The following is a 23,220-nucleotide window of genomic DNA, read 5'->3' on the forward strand; positions in this document are numbered from 1 at the left end:
TAGCCCTCAAAGAAAAATGCTTTTATTTCTAGTCAATTGAAAAAAAATGTATTGTTGATTCTTCTTCCCCAATAATCTAGCAATTGTGAAAGCTACAGAAATGCAGCAAAGCTAATGCCAAGGTTAAAATATGAAGGTGCCAATGACAGAAAGCTGGATAGTTTCGGACAAACCTAACAGCTACCATATCACAGTCATAATTTTCTCTTCCTCCACATGCCATCTGCCCCCCACGCACTTCCATTTTCTCTGAACAGTCTGCACGCACATCGCACCATCTCATCGAGGGGTACTTCTTTTTCTGTTTATCCAGGAATTTCTTCTATTTGGGTTGGGGAGAACAGGGGGTGATTCGCATTCTCTCACACAGGATTTTAGAAACAGTGCCCTCTCAATCCAGGGCGTTCATTCTCAGGTCTTCTATGGAGAAGTATTTGCACTAATGAATGTTTTCCTCTGCTATTATTGGTGAGGCAATTAGGCCTTCCCGACACTCGTGGCCACACGGCTCAGGCATGTCTGCAGGCAGTGGTGGACCTCTGGGTAATCAATCATGTTTCTCAGCAGCGCTGTCAATCAGAGACTCGCCTGAGTGGCACCCATCGACGGTTCTCAGCGTGCCGACACCTTCCCTGCTCCCTCTCCTCTTTCGGGTTCATGGTAATGCACACTTTGAGCCTGCTGTTTTTTCATCATAGACTGGAATTTTTTCATTTTCTCTGCTTGTGTTGATTCTTTCCCCCTGCTTTATCCTTTCAAGACTATCACAAAAAATACAGTATTCAACACGAATCCCCCAGAGGGCTTCTTGGCCATGGTTTCAATATCTATTATTCTGCATTTCAGTTCTCTTCCCTCCCTAAACCCTCAGCACCTCACACTACATCGTGCCAATCCCTACAACAACCCCAACCATCGGTACTCCATCTCTGTCTGTATCTCTCACCATATATTTGCCTGCTCAGGGTCCAGAAAGCCTTAGCTAATTATTAAGGGGAATTGAATTGCTCTCCACCTGTCAGAACGGCCCCTAATTTTATCACCGGACTAATTTGCTGGGACATCTCATGCTGGATTTTTCAGGACCACGTCAATTTTAACTAATCTGCTTCTCAGACCGGAGGTTCCAAGCTTCGGATTGGAAAATCAGATTGTAGCATGCTGCCAGAAGCCACTCTAAGGAGCTTATTTTAAGTTATTATTGTGTTGACATCTTTTTCCTTTGCTCTCAGAAAGCCATCAGCACTAGAAAAATGCCTATTTCAATTAGAAATTGCATCTTTATTTTTTGTAAACTGAAAGGAAACCTAACTTACTTCATGGCAAACTGGAGACAATGGGCCAGGCCCACCTGGGATTCGTTACCACCTGTGCCCCACACCCACACGCACCATAACCCGAGCTTGAGCCCCAGCACTCCATGGGTTTGTGTGCACGCTCGCACATACACACATATATAAACACACACACACACACACACACACACACAAATAGCTAGCCCTTAGCTATCCTCAAACTCATATTCAGAGAAGCCACAGCAGCAATGACATAAAAGGCATTAAGGAATGATTCTTTTCTCTCTACTTTCCACAGGTCCTGGGTTTGTGCTTTCCAGATCTAACCTCTCCTGATAGGCATCTTCCTCACTCTGGCAACTTACAAGAAGCACCAAGGCAACTGACGATCTGTATCTGTATTGTGGCAGCTTCCCACACACACAAATGGGACTATGATTGCTTTCTATGAAATCTTTCCCTAAAGAAGGATGTCGCTCTGCCCAGAAAGCTTTGGTATAGGCAACAGTCTTTAAATGAGGAACTGAAGTCGTTTTCATCTAAGGATTACTTCTTGCGACATTTGAGCTACAGTATTTGTTAAGGTGGCAGCATGGTATTAACATAGCTAAAGAGCTAAACAATAATAGTTCAACTGGAAACTGAAGACAGACTGTGACAAAAGGGAAGGGGGAAGACGTAATAATAATAAGTGACACGATCACAAATCGTGTGCCAGGGCCTGTGCTAAACACAACATGTGCCTTCTCTTCAGTAATCCTTACTACAACCCTGGGAGATGGGTCGTATTTGGAGACTCACTTTCTAGATGATGAAACAGGCACAGTGAGGTTGATTACCCAGCCAGGAAGCAGTGGAGTCAGGACTTGAACCCCAGACTGTCTGGCTCCAGTGCTCTAATCATTTTGTTGTTTTTAATCTCTTTGTTGTTAGAGGTAGTCAATCTGGACTCAGCACTGTCCCGGGAGAGGGTTATAATGCCCCTGGATTCCAGACTCTCTTAAACACCGTTTGGTTTGACTCTATATCCACCAAATAACATTCAGGTTAGCATTTAGCCTCTCTGGAGTCATGACAACAGGGAGTTTTGTGAGTCATATGAGAGTAGTTTCTCCCTGTATAATGATGAACTGGTGGTTTCCTGCCAACCTCAGCCTCTTGAACATCAGGGCCCTTGAAACTAAGCACCCCCTAGCCCTGCAAACAGGGGTCAGATCTTGGAATGTTTCAGCTCCATCCAGAGCCTTCTCTGTGTAAAATCTCCACCATTTCCAGCTGCGGGTCTTGCAAGTCTGTGTCCTGTTGCAACAGCGTTTGAATGGAGCAGACCCAGGCTCCCACCACCCTCCAACCTCTTTTCCATTCATACATAACCTTTGGAATCATCTTCTCAGCCACCCTCTGCCTCTGGAACCAGCCAACACCATCTTTTGAGCATAGCCTGTTTATCGCCCACCAATGCTGAGCTCCCAATTTGGTCAGAATTATTCCACCGAGGTGGAGGCCACCATCAACAGCCTGGTCGGCATGCATCTGCTGGCCTCCTGCACCTACCTCTCTCTGGGCTTCTATTTCCACCATGCTCATGTGGCTCTGAAAGGCACAGAGCACTTCTTCCCCAAGTTGGCCAAGGAGAAGCACGAGGATGCCCAGCACCTCTTCAAGAGGCAAAACAACACAGCAGGCTGGCCCTCTTCCAGGACACACAGAAGCCATCCCAGGGTGAGTGGGTTAAACCCTGGGTGCCATGGAAGCTGCCATGGTTCTGGAGAAGAACCTGAAACAGGCCCTCTGGATCTCATGCCCAGGTTCTGCCAACACAGACCCCCAGCTCTGTGACTTCCTAGAGAACCACTCCCTAGATGAGCAGGTGAAACTCAGCAAGAAGATGGCAACCACCTGGCTAACTCCACAGGCTGGGCCACATAGGTATCTCTTCCAAAACTTCATTCTTTGAGAGGCCCTCTGGCATCCCCTGGTGCCAAGGCTTCTGCCTGAGTCCCTTCCTGCAGGCACTAGGCAGCTTTTTAACCACCCTGGAGCCTTCTCCTGAGTAGTGGACCCAATGGAAACAATAAGCTTTTTGCAGGAAAAAAAATGTCCACCATTTCCAACCACCAATTTTTACTTTTGTTTTCCATAGACACGGCAACTCAATTTTACTCTTTAGCTAAGGGAAGGTGGCGAATGTAAACTCTTGTTAGTGCTTTGAGAACCTCACCCTCCATCATTTTCACTACATGTTCTTTGCCTCTTCTCTCCATGTCAATATATTTTCCTTAAAACACAAACACTCCCCATTATCAACGCTCTTTGAAAGTGTTTGACTCATATATACCAATTCTATCAGTGTCACCACAATATCAGCTTGCTTTGTTCAGTTTCTGGAATCTACCAAGAAGAAATTAGTAACATTTGAGATAGATCCTTGATCACTATGCTAATAAAACCCTTTATATATACATATACATATATATATACACACACACATATATACATATATGTACATACATATATTTTAACATATATCATCTATGCATAAAATACATATTTATCCATCTGTTTTGTCTTTAAAAAAAGGCTCTGCCAAGCACTGAGTTTTTATCATGTCCTGGGGAGTTCATGCCCTAATGACCTGTCCCACCCACCCCACCCCCCTTCTGAGGACCCATGTATGACATGGTTCCCCTGGGGACAATCTGTGAAACAAGAGGAGCAAATCTTAAGTCTCACAATCACTCGTCAGACCCTAATGTGAAAAAGTGAGCTCAGCCCATCAGAGTCCCCTCTTAGCAATTTGGGAAACAATGGGAGATGGGGCTAGTGAGTGATGGTGCTGAGGGTAAAAATGGGGCAGGAGGTCGGGCTTGGGCCAGGACAAGCCTTATGTATGCTGACATTGTGAGGGGGTAGAAAGTCACATGAAGCTAAAGGCGGTCAAGAAACTGCTTGAGGGGTGGGGCGGGGGGACCTGGGTGTCTCAAGTCGGTTAAGTGTCTGACTTTTGATTTGGGTTCAGGTCAGGATCTCAGGGTTCAGGAGATAGAACCCCACATCAGGATCTATACTGACAGTGTGGAGCCTGCTTAGGATTCTCTCTCCCTTTCTATCTCTGTCCCTCCCTTACTCTCTCTCTCTCTCTCTCTCTCTCTCTCTCTTTCTTCCTCTCTCTCTCAAAAATAAAATAAATAAATAAAAAAATTTTTTTAAAGCTGCTTGGATCTCGCGGTCCGTGAGTTCGAGCCCCGCGTCAGGCTCTGGGCTGATGGCTCGGAGCCTGGAGCCTGTTTCCGATTCTGTGTCTCCCTCTCTCTCTGCCCCTCCCCCGTTCATGCTCTGTCTCTCTCTGTGCCAAAAATAAATAAAAAACGTTTAAAAAAAAAAAAATTTAAAAAAAAAATAAAGCTGCTTGGAACAAAGGAAATAAAAATGAAGTAGACAAGGGCATTTGGGTGGCTCAGTCAGTTAAGCCTCTGACTCTTGATTTCAGCTCAGGTCATGATCCTAGGGTGGTGGGATTAAGTCCCACATCAGGCTCCGCACTGAGTGAGGAGGCTGCTTGGGATTCTCTCTCTTTCCCTCTCTCCCACTCACTCTCTCTCTCAAAATAAATAAATAAACATTTTAAAAAATGGAGGAGACACATGTGGAAAAGCATGTGCCAAGTAGTTCTGGTTTTTAGGATCATAAACATGGTGGAGAAAGAACAAAAGGTGTCTGGGTCTTGGGAGGAGGAAGGGAAGAGCACTAAAGCAACAAAGGAAGTTATACATGAGCCAACAACTGATCCAATCATGGGTGTGATGTGGGGTCCTTTGTTTGACTTTGCTTTAAGCCCCTGTGTGTTATATTCCTTAACGAAAAAAAAAAAAAAGAGGAAAAGGATAAAGCAAACACTGATACTCTCTAAAACACACAAAATGTCTGAAATTCTCACCAAGGAAAATTTGCCCCACAGGACAGTCAAGCTTCTCAACTACTCACAAGTAAAATAAGAAAGAATCTCTCCTATCGGGTATGGATTTACATTTTGTTCTGAAGACAAGGTTCATGTAGCCAATCACACACCAAAGGAAAGGCAGCAGTGTGATGGTCTACGAGCTTTATTAATGTGAGCAGAATATCCTAACATCCACTCCATTTTCCTACACACGGCCTGCAGTCAACAGGTGACATCATTACTGGTCTCAAACATCCTGTCACTGCTACTTAGCACCATGCATTATGCATGGTCCTAACCCCAATCCTGAGGTTCTCCAACTTTATCCCCACCCTAATCTGGGATTAGGTAAGAAAGTCTTCCATAAGCCCTCCAATTTATAGTGAATTTCCCTTTCCATGTAAAGCAAACACATGTATTTTTTATTAACGCCGCTTACATGAACCCTTGTACCAATCCTGCTGAATCTTCTACTTTCACTGGGGAAACTGAACATCGAAGGAGATTACTGACAAGTCAAATCAAAAGTAAAATTAAAACACATTTTCCGGTGTGCCCGGGTGGCTCAGTTGGTTAAGTGTCCAAGTTCAACTCAGGTCATGATCTCATGGCTCGTAGGTTCAAGCCCTTCGTGGGGCTCTGTGCTGACAGCTCAGAGCCTGGAGCCTCCTTCCAGTTCTGTGTCTCCCTCTCTGTCTGCCCCCTCCCATTCACGCTCTGTCTCTGTCTCTCAAAAATACACATTAAAAAAAATTTTTAAACACATTTTCTAGACCCTACAGAGTATATAAAAACAGCACCTTGTCTTGGTAAAGCAGCAAAGACAATGGTGAAAATGTAGCACTTGGCCTGTGACCTGCAGGACTCATTATTTTACAATTATACCTGCATGTCAAACATCAGTGTTGGCATTGAAACCCTACAAAGTTGGTGAGTATTTAAAATGGCTTGTGCCTGCCATTTTAGCCAAGGTAAAGTAAAGACAAGACAGGTCTATTTAGCACAGTGTGTGTTTTCCCTAATTCGCCAGCAACAAGTCACAGAAAAGAGTTACACAGGTACTTACTATTTATAACCCATGGCCACATCCACAAAATACTTTCTTCTCTGTCGATAGACATTGTCCTTAAATCCCTTAAACAAAAAGAGATTAAGTTATTTAACAAAGTACCAAAAAGTAGCTGCAGAAGGCCTAAAAGAAAATCACTGGGGTGTTTCTTGAGTGTTCAATTCAAATGTAAATCCGATCCTTGGATGACCATCTTGATGACACAGGCAGAAGCGAATTGTGCTTACAGTAAAACCTCATTAAATTTGGGTTGTACTAATTTGGGATGCGCGGGAATTCAGGCTAAAGTGAATGACACCCTTTGGTGTTCAAGTATCATTTACATGTAATTGATGTTAATCACAAGTCAATCTTACCCTGTTCATTAAAACAGGTCCCTCTAACACGGTTACTCAGTAAGTTAACCTAAATGTAATTTTGTGTAAATAACCAATAAATGCACATTTATTAAAAATCCTATCATTCAGAATAATCACGGAATCCCCAAATTAGCATGAATTAAAGAGGTTTTGCTGTTTTTTTAGGAGGATAGCCACACAATGCAAAATTGATCATAAGGGATTCATGCACAGCATAGCAAGTTAGTTCCATCCCATGGTGACTTCCCGTGATGCTCTTTAGTCGTTAGCAACTGCAGGACTTTTATTCATCATCATGCACCTGGGAAATTAAACATCCTGTCTGCCACTGTTCTGTCAGGCGGACTACTACTGAGAGGAACCTCCTGGTTTACTCAAGAATCTCTCCTCTTGTCAACAGACTTTCCATTCTCCTTTCCTTCAGGTACTTTCAATCAATTCTTTCTGGGGCTGTTTCTTCAAACTGCTGGAAACCCAGAAGGAGTTGTTTCAATTTAACTTCTTACGTCTGCAACCCCTGCAACCTTAAAAGGTAGCCAGGAAGCAGTGACCACTCTGAGAATGGAGGCCAGGCAAGACGGGCCGCTGGGATCCCTGGCTCTGAGGGGAGAGCTGGGACAGGCCCACAAAGGCCTAGACTACCCCTGCTGTGGTTAGCATGCTTCTGCAAAGGTGGGCTGGTCAGAGGAACCTCAAACTCAGAGAAAATCATTCTGTTCTCTTGTATGGTTGGAGGAGAACTGGCCTTCAGGACTGTCTGCTGGGCTGAGGTAAAGAACTTCCACTGCCAACAGCCTTTCTCTCAGAAGAGCACTCCTAATAGCAGGAGACAGAGAGAGTATCTGAGATCACCCAAACACGCTGCAGAAATGAAGTACCCGCACCAGAGAAGCTGGTGCTGTCTTTCTTCTGCTATGAATTGGGAATTTTCAAACCAGTATTCACAGGCAGGCTTATGAAAACTTATAATGTGCACACGCAAAATGACGTGACCGTAGCTACCACATTCACAAATGCGTCTGTGACCTGAAAATGGTCTCCTGCTTTCGACGAGAAAGTATAAGTTTCAACTCCCTAGTGATACCAAGCAGCCCAAGATGCTAAAACTGACGAGTTCCAAGCACCTTTATTACTCAAGAGGAAAGAAGGCCTGACAAAGGGAAAAGAGTCACGTGAAAAGCACAGCACCTGTTCCCCAGCTCCTGCCAAACCAGACACCATCCTGCAAGCATCGTTGTCTGCTGGGCTTCCCAAAGATTCTCGACTGCCTCTCCTTGGCAAACACCTGCACCTTTTCCCAGGTATGCAAGAGAGTGATTTACTCATCATGCCTCATTAGCCTCGGATGGCAGTGGTTACGAAAACACCAGTGGTGATCCAGAGCTTCTAGGCTGGAGCTGTGGACTAGCAAAATAAAAGAGACCCCAGCTACACCAGTGATTACAGGGACAAAGAATTCCTTGGCCATCTATTCTGGACTGAAGGCAGGGATAAGTTACCAGATAAAATAGAGGGCACCCTTGTAATATTTGGAGCATACTCATACCAGGAAATTATTCCTCATTTACCTGAAATTCAAATTTAACTGGGCATCCTATATATTTATTTGTTAAAGCTGGCAACCCTAGTCCCCAGCGAATATCTGTCGCATACCCATCCTTCCTCTCTCCATTTAAATCAAGGAGAACTAAAGACCCAGCCAGTACCCTAAAGAGCTCAGCCAAGTGTGCGTTGGCACTCAAGCAGCTCTCCCAAATCGTTCAACGCTGGTGAAATATTAGAATCCCCTGGGGAGCTTTAAATAATACTCCAGGGCGCCCGGGTGGCTCTGTCAGTTAAGCATCTGACTCTTGATTTCACCTCAGGTTATGATCTCATGGTTGGTGAGACCAAACCCCACCTTGGGCTCCATGCTCAGCCGGGAGCCTGCTTGGGATTCTCTGTCTCCCTCTCTTCTTCTGTCCCTCCCCTGCTCATGCACGCATTCTCTCTCTCTCTCTCTCTCTCTCTCTCTCTCTCTCTCTCTCTCAAAGTAAATAAACATTTAAAAGAAAAATAAATAAACAAATAATACTCCAAACCTAGATGCATTCCCAGAGGTTCTGATTTCAGCACTCTGAGGTGAGACTGGCCTCAGTAGTTTTTTAATTCTCCACAGATTATTTGAATGGAAAGCTAAGGTTGACAATTGTTGAGCTAGAACATTCGTTCTCAAAACACTAGAGCTCATCAGGATCTCCTGCAAATCCTCTCAAATGCAGATTCTAGGGTCCATCTTGAAAGTTCTGATTCAGGGGGCTGAGCTCCAAGGAATTGCATTTTTAATAAGCACTTTATGGGTGGGCCATGAATCACACTTTGAGAGACCCTCCCAGTCCAGATCCTTGCTACTCAAAGTGTAGCAGACCCCCAGTGAAAGCCTCAGCTGGGACCTCACCAGACACGTAGAATCCCAGAACTCCCATCTGCACTTTGGAAAGACCCTCCAGGTGATTTGTTGGTCCATTAAAGTTTGAGAGACACTGACCTAGATAGATATTTAACCCTTTCTAGGTAGCCTCAGCAACCTGACTCTCCCATCCCAGCTCCTTCCAAACCAACCAAGAGCAAGAGTGCCATCCTAACACGATAATCCCTGTCTTGAAACTGAGATTATTCCCAGGCACCCAAAGTCCTTAGACAACGTTCTCCGTGCTCATCAAATAATAACCTACGAAAAACACCAATTTACCAATACCAGATTTTGCATAACGAACATTTGGCGTGCTTATAAAAGGAATACATGTGATTAAAAAAAAAAATGACAAGTGAGATAGTAGATTGCTAAGTACTTGCAATTATTTCAACTGGCTGCACAGAAAATAAGAGAAGGTATCATAAAGTAGGTATAATTAGGGATAACAGAACAGAATTAAACACAGAAAAATTCACACTGAGTATCGGAATAAATTTTTTTTTCAAAGCAAGGTCAGTGGTTCCTGTGGTTGCTCCACTAACAAAGCTGACCCCTTTTCTCCAGGTCGAGTAATTTAAAAACTAGACTAAGGGGAACATTTGGAAATACGAGGTTAGCAAAAATTCATTTACTATCCAGGCACTGATCTGAATGATACAGCATTTCCATCCCTGGGATTAAGCATTTACTCTTGCCAAAATGCTTTCCAGTTGTTTTATTAAGTAGGCTTTTCAAACGCCCCTTGGAGGTCAATAAGAATTTTATTTCCACTTTTTACATAAAGAATTTGAGGTGCAAAAATAGAGGGACTCGCCCAAGGTCATCCTGCAAGTTAACAGCTGGTATCCGGAAAGTCCCATTACTGCTAAACTCTTAAATCAGGCGTCTGTGCTAATTCTGACTCTTCTGGAAGTGGGAAAGGGGAAGATAACAAATGGATGATTATTAAAGGCACTTTTGAGTGTTTTTCTAACATTTGGGAGCGTCACTCATGAGTTACTGTGAATTATTCTGAAATTTTAGACTGGCAAATGTAACACACCACATCTTTGGATAAATTCAGCTTCTTGAAAATAATGCAATTGAATTAGGTCTGTTTGACCATTACTTGAATGGTATATTATGAATTGGTTTGAATTGGTATATTGCGTGAAATGACTAATTCGATTGAAAATTTCCTTGTTTATTGAAGTTGTCATAGTTTCCTCTAAAGCAGTGGTTCTCAAACTTAGATGTGGGCTTGTTATAACAAACCCCCAGGTAATGTTGATGGGGCCGATCCTGGGACCACACTTGCAAAACCACTGCATACAGTATAGTCACACTGTCACATTTCTAGATTTCTTCCGTTTAAAATAAAGGAATAACTGTACACCATTACCCTCAGACTGCAAAGCCCTTCCATAAACATGACTGATCTGCTTGGGTTTCACTCTTTTATCTGCCCATTTTTCGACAAGGGGCACCAGGAAAAAAGTGCTTGTAACAAATGAGTACATTGCTTACTTCTCCCAGACTATTAACTATACTTCATTCTGACCATAAAGAAGTTCCAGGTCTCTTGTGTTAAATAAAAACTGATGTAAAGGGGGAGGTAGGAAATAATGGGAAATGCTTACCTACGTATCATATTTCTTTACAGGTGGCCATTTTTATTGGAATAGACGAGAGATAGTGGTAAATAGATTCAGAGTAGATGTGGGAAGAGATGTGTTTTCCATCACAACCTCATTCTAAAACCCTCTGCCCTTCCATTGAGACTGAAGCCCACCACATTACTCTGCTCCTAACTACCTCCAGTCAAGGAAAATAGCGAGGAGAATTTTATTCTCTCACTGAGCCCAATAATGCCTAGTCCTCCCTCATTTCTCAAAGGGGTGATCAATTTCAGTTCATCGTTTTTCCAAGGGTCACCATCTGCAAGTATATCTCAGGCTGTCTAATACTACAGAAATATTCTCCAAGGTTTTGAATCTCCTCCTCTCTCCAATCCTTTTAAGAACAAATGTTATGTGGAAATGCCATCCTTCTAATCTGCTTCCAGCCACCGCATATGTACAGGGAAGCTTTATCATTTGAAAGTCTGCTCTCCGTGATGGGGAATACATAATAAATTGCTCTACAATAAAGCGTCACAGCACACAACATGGCACACTGGCTGGCACATGCGTGGAGCTGGAAGAGCCTGCATGGAATGGATCTTACTGGACACTTACTGGGTGATCGGCGTCAAGCTCAGAACCATACATGAGAACTCTGTGAGAGCATTTGTCTAACTCAGAGATCTTCCGGGGGAACCAGGGCACATCCTCTAGCTCTGTTGGAAACACAGTGCGAGTTCAAAAATATTAGCTCACAGATTGTATTTTCCTCTTTGCAACATTTCTCAGATTGCTAAATCACCCGACAAGGAGAAGCTGGCCTTGCCTTCCTCCTCTGTCCAAATGTTCTCTGGCGGATTCAGCGTCACAATTGTACTTTGAAATTTCAGCAACTGAATGAGCTCATTAAATTCCGTTTTGCCACACTCACAGTCCACGAAGATTTCAACCTCTGAACTTCTTCTCCGGGATTTCCTGGACTCGATATGAACCATGTTGACATGTTTCTCCTGTGGAAATGTAAGCAACATCTCTAAATTACCTTCAGGGCACAATAAAAGGGACGCCACAGGCTGTTCTTATTCAATCAACTCTTAAGAACAGGTGCTAAGTGCCCACAGAGGAGGAAAAGACCATCTCCTTGCTCTTTGGTTGACTAAAACATGGAAATATTTCCAACCACTACCTCTGTTAATGGAAATAAACACTGTATATAGTTTTTCCCATCTTATTTTTTTAAAAAAGAGGGCATAAAAGAGCATACACAGGGCCCTATAAAATGTATTATAATTATGAATATCATTGTTTTCTTGAACAGCCCACATCCCGCTGGGGGGTGTACATGGCTATTTGGAAGAGGGAAATTAGTTTATATCATCATATGATCCCCAAATTTATATTTTTATTTTCATATGTTTCAAAAAAAACCATAACTAACCTCGAATCCCTGATTTTATAACAGTATAAGTTTTCTTCATAAGTTAAAGTTTAAAACACAATAATCTTTGAAAAAATAAGTACATGGTACAAATGGCAGGCAAATGAGGCAGACATTGGGCAGGTGGTATGAAAACGACTGATAGTTGGGAGACACAAGCCAAAGTGTAACCCACATTGTAGAAAAAGAAAAGGAAGAAAAGCAGCCAAGAAAGTATCTCTACAGGCAAAAACAAAAACAAAAACAAAACAACAACCAAAAAACACACCTAAATGGGACCATTTATCAACTATTCTGTTTCAGCAACCTCCAGACTAGTTTCATGCAAGGATACATCATTGCAAACCTCACCCTGTGACGGATTTCAGGGGTAAAGTTCTCCTTACAATAAGGTGTTCAAGGGAGGGCGGCAATTTAATACTTTATTTATCAGGTTGAAATTTGCCCAGCGATGCAGTCCACCCTTCCCCTGAGTTAACTGAAGACTAAGTTCTCCTCTCCGCCCTACCCTGCCCTTAAATAAGCCAAAACCTCCCTATCACACCAGATGGTATATTGCAATTATCAATTCACATTTCCTCATACAATCCTCAGAATTTTCAGCACGGGAGCAGGATAGGTGGTTTCCAGTACAGAGTAAGATCGAATCAAACAGATCCTCCCCTGTATAAAGAAAGTAGTCCTGTGACCAGGAAACTAGATACTCTATTTCTGTTTTTATTAACCTTTACAATAACACCACATTTTCTAAATCGGCTGATAATAAAGGTAAGACTAATATTAAGGTCAAGAGTCTTCACACACATGCTGTGTCACTTTGGGCTCTTAATGTCCATTGGTTGAAGCAGAGTAGGTATTTTTAGACAAGGCAACTGGGGTTTGGATGGGTTAAACGGTTTAGCTCTGACCCCATGACTAGCTGATGGCCTAGTGAAAACTCTGGGCTGCTAACTCCTTCTCCAGGGAGTCTGGCCTGCCTTTGGGCACTGAATGGCGACGGCCCTGGATGATACAATTATGTGTAAAATATTTCCCCAGATTTCCATTACCACTGTTAATGGGGCCTGATCCTTTCTTCCAGGTCAAGAGAGAACAAGGAAATATTTGCCAAATGAGGCTGCTAATTCCCCCTCTATGGTCATCAAAGAGACCTTACAATAAAGGCGTCCTATCTGTACACTTTGACAAAGCCCTTTCACTCATATTAGTGTATCACAACAACCTTGTTTGGTAGGAATGATTACCGCTACTTTACAAATGAAGAACTTGAAGCTAGGAAGCAGCTAGTGATTAGCCAAACCAGGAGAACACAAGTCTGAATTCTCTGACTGCAATTCCAATCACCTTTCCACTGCACCGACAGGCCCTAGGCACCATACAGAGCTGGGCTCCCTATCTTGTAGCCCAAATCAGCAGCCAGTGCCCCCAAACCAGATGCATTTGTAAGGGACAATGCTTGCTGAAGAGTAAGGTAGCCATCAGGTTTCCAGAGGGCAACAGTGTTTCTGGGCTTTTCTAACCTCCCCCTCAACCAGGCTCTTTCTTGGGGGTTCAAGCCACCAATTTGGACCTGGAAAAAAAGCTACTACATTTCTATAAAATAGAGTTAGCCCTAGCTTATATATGGGGAGATTGACTCATCTTTCCAAAAGACATTAAATTCATGAAACAATGAGGCATAGGAAACTACCAAATGCCTCTCCTTATGTATCTCATTTTAGGCAATAAATGTGCTCATAGAACATGCACACAACTCAAATGTTAACAAATCAAATAAGGCTGCAGGCTCTTGATATTTAAAGATAGCCTGTTGGCTCCTCTTGCATTTGCTTTTTCAGGTGTGAGACTCCCATTTTTAATTACTGACTTTCTTATCTGACTATAGTCTGAGGAATTTCTAAGAGGCTAACTCAGAATTAATAAAACATAGGTGACGCAAATCTGCTCATTTCATTGTTTGGCAGACACACTTCCCTTGTAAAGCTTCATGAAATTTGGTTTCTTTGAAATGGATTCAGTGATGTTTCATAGCAGAGGACAGGTTTGTAATGGGGCACATGGTCACTTTTAAAGTTATGTAATGATGTTTTACATTTACCTGAAAGAGTTTCAATGCTTTTACCAATCCTCCAACTTCATTTTTCAATGAGAAGACAACAGCCGTCTTGCCACTTTCGGGACCAGTTTCACTTTTGCTGTTCCCCTTGCTGCTTTTTTTATCATCATTTTTGCCAGAGTTAGCTTTATTTAACTTCAAGAAGGTAGAAATACACACACATACACATACACATACACATACACACACACAAATATTGATTAGGATTCCAGAGTTCCCCTAACCAGAGTTTTTGTCAGATATTCCATTCATATGCCAGAAACTTCAGCAATCCTATACACTCAAAGAGAAGCTACCACAGAACTCATAACTTTTGATCATAAATACTGATCCAATGTATTCTGGGACACTATTTTCCAAGTGCTCTAAGATACCCCTCAGTGGTTGAAATCTGACCCAGGGGGATCAGATTTGGTTCACTTTATTTAATAGTAACAAAAATCTGACCATCATAAAGTCTCACATATAAATAATTCCTGCTTTTCTTTCTAGGTTTATTTTACAGCATGAAATTTGGTCTGTTAGCTTACTTGCATAATATGGAAACTCTAGTAATTAGTAAATAAAACAAAAATTAAGACCAAACATTTTTCACAACAATAATTTTAGTTTCAATTAAATCTTCAAAATAAACTACCCATTTCATTCTGAAATATGTCAGGACACGCACTGAAATTGATAACCTTACTTTCTGCAATTAGATCCACGTTGTCAATGTGAATCTATATCTGCACAACTTCAACACAGAGGAGCATATTCAATTAAGGCCATCTGTGTTAGCGATAATATCTGAAAAGTGGCTGTTACAATCCAGCCACAAATAAAAGAAAAAAGGGAAGGGGAGGGAGGAAAGGAAAAGGAAGGAAGGAAGGAAGGAAGGAAGGAAGGAAGGAAGGAAGGAAGGAAGGAAAACTAATCATTAGAAGCAAAGAGTAAAAGCTGAGAAACTGAACATGATTAACACTTCATTAGCCATTCAAGATAGTGTAACACCGGACTAAGTGATGACTATTAGCCCTATTGGTTAAAGACAAAAAATGGCAGATTTCAGAAACTTGGATGGATCACATTGTCAGAAATACAGAATAAAAAAGCTGGGAACTTTCATGTAAAAGACAACATGAAGTTAGGTTGTACTTTTTTGTGTTCTTTATACGCAAACGAAGACTTGAGCAGAGATGTTTCTCCCTGGCAAGTAGTAAGTTGGTACAATCAGACCAGTCTCAGGAAACTGAGTTTCTCACGTAACTGAGAAAAGTACATTTGATATGTACCCAGTGAACAGGGACTTGTCACTCTCTTCCTCTGATTTCCCTACCAGCTTTATTTTTACATGTTTCACATTTTCACATTGCCTCACTCACCAGATTTTTATATCATGGAAATGAATATTTTATTATATGACTTGAAAGAGAAAAAGTTCATGCAGACATTGGCATTTGACAGTATGTTTAGTCATTAAAGGCTCAAATGACACAGCACTCTCACTCAACATCTGCCTTATCCTCACCACGTAACACACAGATCTTATCTATTTAAGTAGAATTTTTTATACAAGAGGGTCATACATTAGCCATAACTCTGAGTTCTTTGTTTTCCTTCTAGCAGTTCATTATGACTTCAAAATTCCTCAGTGTAATATCTCATCCAAATATTCATGATATTTAGATGTTAAAAAATCTATTTACATTTTTGGTCTCCTTTCTGCAAATTGATTTAAATAGTTCTATAAAACTTACCCCGATTACTTTTCAACACTTTTACCACTAATAATGCACTGTACAATACAACCTTCTGGCACATGTTTGGAGCTACAACGTTAGAACAGAACTTTCTATGACACAGACTGAATTGTAATTGGTTTGATGAACTCTGAGGTTATAATAATGAAATCGTATTTAATATTTTAAATCACTAGGAATCTGAATAGATTTTTCTGTTCATTGTCTTTTTTATTAAATCACATGACTATTAACTCAAATCAGGATCTAAAATCCCACAAAATGTTTCCTTTTTTATTCTGTTAGTATTTCAATACAAAAACTATCTTAAATACTGAAGCAAGTGGTATATTGCTTTCATTACTCCGTCAATTAAAATGGGGGGGGGGGGGGGAATGGGGTAATGAAAAAAGCAGGAAAACTTTTGAAAGGAACCAGACTTTCTTTTATTCCAATAATCAGCACCTACAGGCAAGAATAGAAAACATTACTTCTGTGTTTAAAAAAACAAGCTTTGTAGATGGTTAGAGGTATAGGAGACACAATAATCTTGCGGGAATCACAGAAATCTATTTAATTTCTTCTCTCTGTTCCTACTCATAATAAATGGCCTTTCAAAATTCTACACACTCTGTTTAGTTGTAGATATAAGACATTGGTTCCTACAACCTCTTGTTCCTGATATTCAGGAACTTCTTTACTTTCTACTTATAAACTTTGAGGAAAGGAAGTTGAGAACATAGCGATCAATATACCCACTTTATGGAGAGAGAAGAAAGACTGAAGGCAGACAGCAGGGAAGCAGGGTATACAGATGATAGAGGAACAAGTGTGTGCGTGTGTGCTTGGTCTATATCAGGTGTCCCTATGGCAAGGATAAAACGATGGCTACCCTAGAAAACACTCGTCTAGAGTGCCAGCTACTCAGTACTCACTGTTAAGCTGCCAAGTATCTGATGCTCTTCAGGCACTGCTGAATCCAGAGAAAACCCTCTCCTTGCCCAGTATTTACTGGAAAACATCATCATTGCCGGCTGCATGGATCCCGATGTAATTTTCTTTCTCTGCAGCAGGGGGGACTAGAGGGGCAGTTAGCAGCGCTGGCGGAGACAGAGCGGAAGGGGAGTAAGATAGACGACTGCTCCAGGCTCTGTCCACAACCCTGGTGCTGACGAAAGAGCAATGAGAATCGTCCCCTCCCCAGGCTCCTTTATATGAGTGACTGGGGACTGATGGAAGGCTGATTAGAAAGAAACTCATTTCTGGCTGCCGATGGCCACGATCAGATTACAGACCTGAAGGCTGGGGTTATCTGTGCTCCTGTCGCGGTTTGTTTCATAGGTCGAACAGTCGTTTGGGTGTGGGTGGTGGAGAACAATACATAATGGGGATGTTATTTGTAAAAGAAAACATCTGTCCCCTGAGGTTAGCTCTCATCTCTCAAACCTGCTACTGGCAAGCTAACCTCAGACTTTAGGTGACTCTGAGTTCAAAGGTTTTGGGCTTTCTTTCCAAAAGGAAAAAAAAATTTTTAGAAAGATCAGCACTGTTGAATCCTTAAGCCATTTTATTTTGTGTTAAGTGTTTTCTGATCTGATGTGTTACAACTGTATGTGTGTGATGGCTTTCATAGAAGGCACTGCTTCCCAATCCTATGATGCCGCTGTGTGGTGATATTCAGGCAATTGTATTGTAAAGGATATGTAAGGCTTTGATTTAGCCACATATGTGGTTGAGACACTAACCCTAGAATCTTCTCCACTTTGTGAGAAGGAAAAGGAAAATAAATGCCTATATATCATTCCTTTGATGCTATTGACGGTTTCTGAATTTTTCCTCTCCACTTGTAACTAGATCAAATCCAACAATTTGAAATGTATAGATCAATTGAAGTACTTACTATTCAAACTTTAGTAAGTGATAATCACCATGTCACAGGAAAATATTATCAATCTCCTAAAGGCTGGAAGACTCTTCACCAAATATTTATTTGACTGCAAAACTAAACAAAACCTGGGGCTGGTGCTGCTTCTCTGTACAGAAAACAAGATGAAAAATGTTCAAAACAGAAATGGATGAACTAGTATTAACTGGATATTAATTGTTTCTAGAATCTCCAGGGAATATAATTATTATCTGACCTAATTTTGGAAATATTATTTGGCATGAATTTCCTCCAAAAATCAGCTCTCATAAACTGATAGGAAGATGAAGTTTATTTTTTAAAAGATTTCATTTTTGAATAATCTCTACACTCAACATGTACTTACAACTCCGAGAGCAAGAGTCATATGCTCTATGGACTGAACCAACCAGGCAGCCCCAGTAAGATGAAGTTTAAATACATTCATCGAGGTTTAGAATATAGGATTTTAAGATTTTCCAACACTGTCCTAAAACATTTCAGTAAAATCATGCTACTTCTTACTATTAAAAATATAAAATACATTGATTGAAGTAATGATAACAATAGCTAATATAGGTGAGTGCTTAGCATTTTCCAATTTCTATTCCAAGAATGTTTTTAGGTAAAAACATGTTTGATCATCACAACAACACTAGCAAGGCAGTAACTATTATTTCCATTTTATATAGGCAGAAACTGAGGCACAGAGAATTTAGGTAACTTGCCAAAACGTTCATACAATTAAAGAGTGGCTGAGGCAGGATTTAAATTCAGGCAGTCTGCCTCCAAAATCCATGCTCTCAACTATTACATTATACAGCCTCTTAGGTATTCCACACGAGGAAACCTAAGTAGGCTCAAGAGACCACACATACATAATTTCATCTAGAACAGGGTTTGGGATGATGTGTAATTCAACAAAACTTCGTTACGCAGACACTTTCTGTTAGGCATTGAAACTGAGCTCTGGCAATGCAAAGATGAATGAGATACAGTGCCTACCCTCAAGCAAATCACACATGAGCTGCAAGAAGCACACATGAAAATAAATAAGTGAAACAAATATATTGACTTATGAACAGAAGACATTAGGAGCACAAGAGACAGGGTGCTCAATGCTACCTTAGGAGAGTCGGGAGAGGCGCCTAGGAGGCATTGCCTGGGCTGAATATTTATTTATTTATGTATTTATGTATTTATTTATTTATTTATTTATTTATTTTTAATATATGAAATTTATTGTCAAATTGATTTCCATACAACACCCAAAAGATGCCCTCTTCAATGCCCATCACCTACCCTACCCTCCCTCCCACCCCCCCATCAACCCTCAGTTTGTTCTCAGTTTTTAAGAGTCTCTTATGCTTTGGCTCTCTCCCACTCTAACCTCCTTTTTTATTTTTTCCTTCCCCTCCCCCATGGGTTTCTGTTAAGTTTCTCAGGATCCACATAAGAGTGAAAACATATGGTATCTGTCTTTCTCTGTATGGCTTATTTCACTTAGCATCACACTCTCCAGTTCCATCCACGTTGCTACAAAGGGCCATATTTCGTTCTTTCTCATTGCCACGTAGTACTCCATTGTGCATATAAACCACAATTTCTTTATCCATTCATCAGCTGATGGACATTTAGGCGTTTTCCACAATTTGGCTATTGTTGAGAGGGCTGCTATAAACATCGGGGTACAAGTTGGGCTGAATATTTAAAAGTGAGTTTGTTCTGGGTGTCTACGCTAGAGAAATTAAAGCTTGTATTCAAACAAAAACCTTTACAGAGGTTCTGAAAACAGCCCAAATGTCCTTTGGTGGGTGAATGGATACATAAACTGTGGGACATTCATAAAATGGAATACTTGTTAGCAATAAAAAAGGAACGTAACTATTAATATACACAAACTGAATGAATCTGAAAGGCATTATGCCGAGTGGAAGAAGTCAGGCTTGAAAGACCATGTATATTTATATGACATTCATAAAAAGATAAAACTGTAGTGGGGGAGAACTGATCAGTGGTTGCCAGAGTTTATGGGTGGGGGAGGGTGTGACTCCAAAGGGATAGCAAGAGGGAGTTTGAGGGGGAATATTTTATATCCTCATTACGGTGTTGGCTACACTAATCTCTCCATGTCAAAATTCAAACTGCACAAGTTGATTTTACTATATGCTAATTTAAAAATAAAATTTTAAAAGCTTCAAAAAAAGTGTTTGTGTTTGTTAATCAGAATGGAATAGGAGCTAGAAAGTAAGCTATTCACAATGAGATACCACCTCACACCAGTCAGAATGGCTAAACTTAACTCAGGCAACAACAGATGTTGGTGAGGGTGTGGAGAAAGAGGATCTCTTTTGCGCTGCTGGTGGGAATGCAAACTGGTGTGACTGCTCTGGAAAACAGTAGGGAGGTTCCTCAAAAAATTAAAAATAGAACTACTCTATGGTCCAGGAATTGCACCACTAGGTGTTTACCCAAAAGGTACAAAAATGCTGATTTGAAGAGGCACATGCACCCCAATATTTATAGCAGCACTGTTGACAATAGCCAAATTATGGAAAGAGACCAAATGTCCACCTACTGATGAATGGATAAAGAAAATGTGGTATGTATATACAATGGAATATTACTTGGTGATCAAAAAGAATGAAACCTTGCCATTTGCAATAATGTGGATGGAACTAGAGTGTATTACACTAAACGAAATAAGTCAGCCAGAGAAAGATAAATATCATATGATTTCACTCATGTGGAATTTAAGAAACACAACAGATGAGCATAGGGGAAAGGAAGGAAAAATAAGATAAAAAACAGAGAGGGAGGCAAACTTTAAGAGACTCTTAAATACAGAGAACAGACTGAGAGTTGCTGGAGGGGTGTTGTGTGGGGGGAAGGGCTAAATGGGTGATGGGCATTACGGAGGCACTTGCTGGGATGAGCACTGCGCATTATATGTAAGTGATGAATCACTAAATTCTACTCCTGCACCCATTACTACACTATATGTTAACTAGCTTGGATTGAAATAAAAAATTTTTTTAAAAAGAAAACAGGTTATTCTAGGTAGAAAGAATTTAAGAAAATATACAGAGAATTGTTGTTGTTCAACAATGCTGGAGTATGGATTTGAGGCAAGGGTGCCCTGGGAGAGAGAAGGCTAAGGAGGAAAGCAGGGTCAAATTCTGCTAAAACTTGAATGGCATTCGGTGGGCTTTATGCTTTATCATCACCTTTTGCTGCAGGTGAAAGAGAACAATTAGAAGGGCGTTATGCAAGTTAATAGCATAACCACACTGGTATCTTAGACAAGAAGCAACTTGGAGGAGACTTCGAGACTGAAGGCATCCACCCCACACCACTTAGGGCTTGAAATAGTGTAACCAGTAGACGATGACCTGGATTAAGGCAACAGCATTACGGATGCAATGGCAAAACCAGAGATGTTAAGGGATAAAATCCATCGAACATCTGTACTTGGATGTGAGAGCAGGGAAAAAAGGTGCCAGAATAACTTCTAAGTATCTGACTTGAGGGACTGGGTTAATGACAGTGGCATACATTAATCTAGACCACACATAAATAATAGCAAATTAAGAGAAAAAAATTTTTAAGAGAGAGAGAGCAAGAGTTGGGGAACGATGCCAAAGGAGAGAGAATCCCAACCAGGCTCCACATTCAGCACTGAGCCTGATGCAGGCAGGGCTCCATCCCATGACCCTGGGATCATGACATGAGCTGAAATCAAGAGTCAGACATTCAACCAACTGAACCACCCAGGAACCCCTGTGTTTTACAATTTTTAAAAATGTTTTCATAATAACTAAATAAAACCCAAGAGAACCCAGGAACTGAACCATGGAAGATGCTCACAATTAAAGGTAGAGTGAAAAAGGGAAGCCATCAGGTAAGAAAATGATTAACAAGGTGAAACGTGAAAGCTTAGGAAAGAGATAAGAAAGACTTGTGGTCAATAGTTCTAAATACTAAGGAAAAGGGGTGCCTGGGTGGCTCAGTTGGTTAAGCATCCGACTTCGGCTCAGGTCATGACCTCATGGTTTATGGGTTCAAGCCCCACGTCAGGCTCTGCACTGACAGTGTGAATCCTGCTTGGGATTGTCTCTCTCCTTCTCTCTCTGACCCTCCCCCATCTTGTGCTTTCTCTCTCTCTCAATAAATAAATGAACTTAAAAAAATAAATTCGTAAATACTAAAGAGAAGAGGAAGGAAATGAGGACCAGAGGAAGACCACTAGATTTGGCTATGAAACCATTGTTGGTGACTTTAAAGAGTGCAGTTTTAGCAAAAGAGAGAACATAAAACCCAGTTTACGGGAGTTAAAAGGAGTGTGGGTGCTGAAGTGCAGGCCACAGGTCTAGATCATCTATATAAGATATCAAAAGACACTTCCTAATTAAGAACATAGATTTAACTACTTCTGCTCCTTCCAGGAATCCAGCTAAAATAATAGTATAAGATTTCCATTCCTTTTTAAGGCACAAAAGAATAGCATAAATTCAAGAAACAACAGCAACAGAAAATGAGAAGCTGAAAGGAGATGAAAGAGTGATCGAAGATTCTGCAGACCCGAGAAAGCTAAACTTTAAGCTATCAAAGACTGAGAAGCAACTCAATTTATATTGTAGGTTCCCGTAAAGGCTCAAACACCTCTAGAAGAGGAAGCAAATGGAGGAGACTGGAAGAGACTGGTCCAAATTCTGTTTAATTTCAAAATTTAACAAAGTTACAGTAATCGAATTGAGACTGTATAGGGAAAGCAAGAGGGACTTAACTCCCTTAAAGCCACTGGTCTGAGGTAAAAGTTAAGTTTCCATACGCTTAGAAACAAATACCTCTTTCTGGGAGAGAGAACAAATGAGAGATAACAGCCATTAATGGGAGTAATGGTTGTCTGAGCAAAATTAGAAGTAACAATTTAAAGCCTGCTTGCACAAGTATCTCTATTTTCCAGGAGCCCTAAAGAATGTTGACCACGAGGAGAGGTATCCTGTGATTGTCTTGTGTCTACTAAACAGTAATGACCACAAGATAATGACCATGGGACTGAAGGACACTTCCCCACTCCCAGCCTTTAACCCTTCGGAAAAGTGCCTTTATAAGCCTTACATGTTACCCCTTCGGGGAGTGATACTCCTTTTTTTGTAGACTCCCTCATATACAAGCTATCTCTAATAAACTCTGCCTGCTTTCTTTCTCTCAAGTTCAGTGTTCATTTCTGTGACATTGAGACTCAAGAACCTGGTGCCGGGGCAACAAAATCAGTGTGGCACTGCAAAAGGATAGACTTACAGATAAATGGAAACGAATT

At 41.1% G+C, this 23,220-nt stretch overlaps 1 protein-coding gene across 1 annotated transcript in view; it reads right to left on the bottom strand.

Moving 5' to 3' along the window:
* TPH2 (tryptophan hydroxylase 2) overlaps positions 1-17,467 on the bottom strand; it is a 107,420-nt gene extending 89,953 nt beyond the window's left edge. The window contains exons 1-5 of the mRNA XM_058742023.1: positions 16,930-17,467; positions 14,256-14,408; positions 11,546-11,729; positions 11,335-11,435; positions 6,302-6,369 (exon numbers count right to left, since the gene is read on the bottom strand). Coding sequence (XP_058598006.1) covers positions 6,302-6,369; positions 11,335-11,435; positions 11,546-11,729; positions 14,256-14,408; positions 16,930-17,034 — 611 coding nt within the window. The 5' untranslated portion in view covers positions 17,035-17,467. The remainder of the gene's footprint in view (positions 1-6,301; positions 6,370-11,334; positions 11,436-11,545; positions 11,730-14,255; positions 14,409-16,929) is intronic.
* Between the last annotated feature and the right edge of the window lie 5,753 nt (positions 17,468-23,220).

This window comes from Neofelis nebulosa, chromosome 8, assembly GCF_028018385.1.
Source record: "Neofelis nebulosa isolate mNeoNeb1 chromosome 8, mNeoNeb1.pri, whole genome shotgun sequence".
Taxonomy (NCBI): Eukaryota; Metazoa; Chordata; class Mammalia; order Carnivora; family Felidae; genus Neofelis; species Neofelis nebulosa.